The sequence below is a fragment of the Charadrius vociferus genome, unplaced genomic scaffold, assembly GCF_000708025.1.
Source record: "Charadrius vociferus isolate BGI_N301 unplaced genomic scaffold, ASM70802v2 scaffold65, whole genome shotgun sequence".
Classification (NCBI taxonomy): Eukaryota; Metazoa; Chordata; class Aves; order Charadriiformes; family Charadriidae; genus Charadrius; species Charadrius vociferus.
In genome coordinates this window covers 506,360-510,579 of record NW_009649293.1, presented here as the reverse complement: position 1 = coordinate 510,579, position 4,220 = coordinate 506,360, and the positions used below count along the sequence as shown (strand labels likewise).

Below are 4,220 nucleotides of genomic sequence, written 5' to 3'. Positions count from 1 at the left end.
GATGAACTGAGATAAATGGGACAACTGAAAGTGTTTATGGTAGGCAGAATTTCAAAATAAGACTGAGGAAACATAATAGAAACAGAAAACTTGGGATCTTGAACCCATCTCGGTGTCTGTTTTCTTGAAAGACATGATCAAGTTTTAAACACGAAAACTTAGATTTAAAAGTAGTTTTACAATATCTACCATTAAGACAATTGTTTTCATAACTATTTTTGTATTTTAATAGAAAAAGGTTGCTGCTGACTCAGGTTTTATTTCATGTATTTAAACATAACCCTGTGATATTTTGCAACTAGAAACATTGCAGTCATGTCAATGCACAAGGGCGAACTAGAAAATGCAGCCGATTAAAAAACAAAACCTGAAACCCATTCATTCAGCAACCAGCAAAGTGAGACGCAAAAGCAAACAAGCAGCATCAATGGTGAAAATACATGAAAATATTCTATTGGCCTATATTTTAGTCATCTGAGGTATCATAAGCAACGCAGATATTGGGTTTTTTTTAAAGAATATATGACTTTAATTGATTTTGTCCCTTTAATGATAAATTTACAATGAAAATGACATGTCCACCGTAATTTTGAAATACAACATAGCTACCACCGATTTGCTGCAAATGCCTTTGCATTATATTTGTTTGTGGCAGAGGAGTAAATTTGACAAAAGTAAATTCTTATGCACATCCACCCTTGTGGGATTAATAGCAAGATGAAAAATTTCAAATTAAATTAATGAAGTCAAAAATAATTTAAAATAATATAAACATTCCTCCCGCATCTCCTCAAGCAAGATTTTCCTCAACACACCATCTCATACACCAACCTTCATAAAAAATAATAAAAAAAAGAAGAAACAAGATCTGTTTATTGAGAATGAGGCAAAACGATGCAATTGATGTTGGCCTGATATTTTACCTCTTGTCGATTGGAGTAATAATTTTTCCTAACCTCCAATACCGATGTCAGTCCACCCCCAGAACTCTGAGGCCATTTGTATTGGGAAGAGCACACATGGCTAATAAATGCACGGCACCCGTGCAACTTCTGGTGCATTTGCGGATCCTCTGAGGCCCCCTCTCCCAAAGGCTGTCAAAGAGGCTAGTGGCAACCCCTCTGATACTTGCCACGGACAGGTCAAGTAGAGATGGTTTTATTTAATTTGGAAGAGGAAGAGTTTGCTCTGTCATCTCTCCGTGCTCCCACAATGTGTACTCAAGCATTAGTGGACAAATACAACAAATAAATATCAGATAAAAGCACCCGAAATATGTTCGGTAATGCAAAGAAAGGATATATTTTAGGGTATGGTCAGAGAAGATATTCAAAGCCTCCATTGTTGCTTCTAGAAATGTCAAGACAATTCAGAAATGTCAGTTCCTTTACCAGTTTCCAGATTGTAATTGAAGGATCATGTAGCTCTCTCGCTCTTTCTCTCTCTCTAAATAGGTCTATAAAGATCAGCTGGAAAGTGCAGACAGAATTGTTCACTGGTTAGCTTTACTTAGAGCTACAGGGTATATATGTGCTTTGTTTTGTCTTATTGATCAATCTAGCTTACATTTTTAGCACACACAAACAAAAATCAGGAAAAATAAAAAGTTGATGAAAACCACGAACAACACAAAACAAATAAGGTTCCAATCGTGCAAATTTTGCTTCACTGGATAAAGCACTTCTTGACACAGTAATGTCCAGAATCCCCCTCCCCCAGAAAAATACAGGACTGAAACTGAAGCCATTCTTTTTTTTTTTCTTTTTTTTTCTTTTTTTTTTTGTTTTTTTTCCTTAAGGCTATACAACACAAAGAAATAAAGCATGGAAAGAACACCTCACTGGGCTGAACACTTCATTCTTCTGGCTCTGGAGCGAGCCTTTGACAAAGTGATTGTGTGGTCCGAGTTATTTGTCTCATTGGAACAACAACAAGAGAAAGAAAAAGAGGAAAAAATGAAAGAGAGGGAAAAAAAAAAGAATAAGAAAGTCAATGATCCCAACAATAAAATCCGAAATTGACTTTACAATCACAGGTACAAATTGCTCAGGTCGATAATTTCATTTCTCCTAAAGATCACTGTCGTCTAAAACTAATTAGAGGCGCAGGTTCCCGAGGAATTGTCAATATTCAAAGCAAATGTTGGAGTTTAGAAGGTTATCATTCTTCTACTGAGACAGTCTGACGGGGTGACTGGAAATACTGTCATGTGCAGCCAAGTTCAGGGTGTTGTTAACGATTGAATCCTTGCTCCAGCTCATGGATCCGTCTCCTATTTGGCCTTGTTTTATAGAGGAAAGACTAAGAAGCCGGAAAAGGTTGAATATTTCCACCCTCCCATGAGGTTACCCCTTTCCAGTTTGAGATGCACTTTGTCTTCTCTTTCCATGTGGAGCAAGACCCCATTGCTGGCTGCTTCTCTGGTGACGTCCTGATCCCCTGCAAAAGCTGAAATCACTGGGTAGCCGTTTTGCATTAAACTTACCTAAAAAGTGCAAAGAGAGAGAATCTGAGTTTTCTCAATACTCTCAATGACTTTTTTTTTTTTTTTCCCTGTGCACGTTACTAAACTTTTGTGCAGGTTAGAGAAAGGGTTGAATTAAGCGAAGGCAATGCATGATTTGTCATGCGTACAGACCCCTTTAACTACAATAACCTACAGTCTTGTTCTCACTTGCTGGTTTTGTAAATAAATGCACCTTAGTGTCCAGAAATGAGCATTTGGAAAAAATAAAAAAAAAAAAAGAAAGACAGCAGCTTCTTTAGATCACAACCCACCTGGATGGTTTGTCTGTTATAGACCTTGACCACGTGGAAACTGAAACTATATATCCCTTTTCTTGGTGCTACAAATATACTGGAAGCAAGATCAAAATGGTTGCCAATATTAACTAATACCTGGAAAGTAAACAAACAAACAAAACAAAACAAAACCAAAAAAAAAAGGGGAGAGAAAGAGAGAAAGAGAGAAATCAGACCCCACCTTAGAAAAGCACCAGTGAAAATCTGACATGAGATCCATGACCGATATAAAGCCTACTCAAAATGGCATTTGCAGCACAATTAAAAGTGCACTGCAGGGAAAAGGAGCCAAGTCACAGTGGTATTTAAAAAGCGTCACAGTTCATAAAACGATTTAGTTACGCAAAAATGATCTCCAGAGCCTGTTAGATGAAGTAAAAATGTCCACACTGCACTGTCAATAAAGCAAAGGTGGCAGAAACAGCGGGGTGAGGAAGGAGGAGGCGGATGGAAGGAAAGGAGGAAAGGGAAAGAAGCGAGGAAAATAGCCCCTGAACTTATCAACTCACAATGCAAATGTATGTTTTTTTTAGCTACCGCTACTGAAATCAGACCTGTCCTCGAGTTTAATAAGGTATAGAACTAAAACTGTACTGCAGAGAGGGGCGAAGGAGGAGAGATGATGCTCAGTACCAGCAACATCTGCCAGCTAACGCCTCTCTGTCTCTCTGGAGGGCTGTGCTGCCTGGCCCGCACCCTCCTCAGGCGACCGTGGTGGGCCTGCTCCTCCTCCTTGACAACAATCTTAATTTGTCGTATATTTCAATGTCTTTTAAAACAAAGAGAAAAAAAAAAAAAAAAAGAGAGAGAGAGAAACCCTGAGCCCTGCAGCAGGTGTGCAAAGCTCCCTCGCTCGGAAGCGGCGACCGCATCCTGCCGATTTGACAGGGACACGGCCTCGGCTCACCCACTCTCCCCCTTTTCCAGGTTCCACCGACCGGCAGCCTGACTTGGCTCCAAAGGCACGGGGAATGAGGGGAGAAAGACTCGCGGGCCCGTGGCGATCCCGGGCGGAGAGAGCGGGCAACCCCGGTCCGGCTGCTCTGCCGCGCCCGCCCCGGGGGCGGCCCGGCCGCGCTCAGCTCTGCCGGCTACAACCGCTGTCTTAATGGAGAATAAATACAAAGCAGGAGGAAACAAAACCGAAAACAAAGAAAGAAAAACAGCAAAAAAAAAAAACCCAACCCCAAACCCGAGCCTTTCCTCCCAAATAGCCAAACCCTATTGTTTCCAAGAAAGGGGGGAAAAAAAGAATCCGTTATTGTGGGAGCACCGAGGGACGGACGAACGCCTTCAAACTCCTGAGAACTGAGCATTGTGGGGTAAAGCGTCTAAAATACGTTATACATGAAGCAAGCTCCTCTTTTTTTTTATTTTTTTCTCCCTCTACTGATCTGACTTTATGAGATCTTGTACAG

At 40.6% G+C, this 4,220-nt stretch overlaps 1 protein-coding gene across 1 annotated transcript in view; it reads right to left on the bottom strand.

Moving 5' to 3' along the window:
- Positions 1–907: 907 nt before the first annotated feature.
- The window catches only part of CBLN2 (cerebellin 2 precursor), a 3,635-nt gene continuing 322 nt past the window's right edge, over positions 908–4,220 (bottom strand). Inside the window, exons 2-3 of the mRNA XM_009889074.1 lie at positions 2,779–2,898; positions 908–2,485 (exon numbers count right to left, since the gene is read on the bottom strand). Coding sequence (XP_009887376.1) covers positions 2,288–2,485; positions 2,779–2,898 — 318 coding nt within the window. The 3' untranslated portion in view covers positions 908–2,287. The remainder of the gene's footprint in view (positions 2,486–2,778; positions 2,899–4,220) is intronic.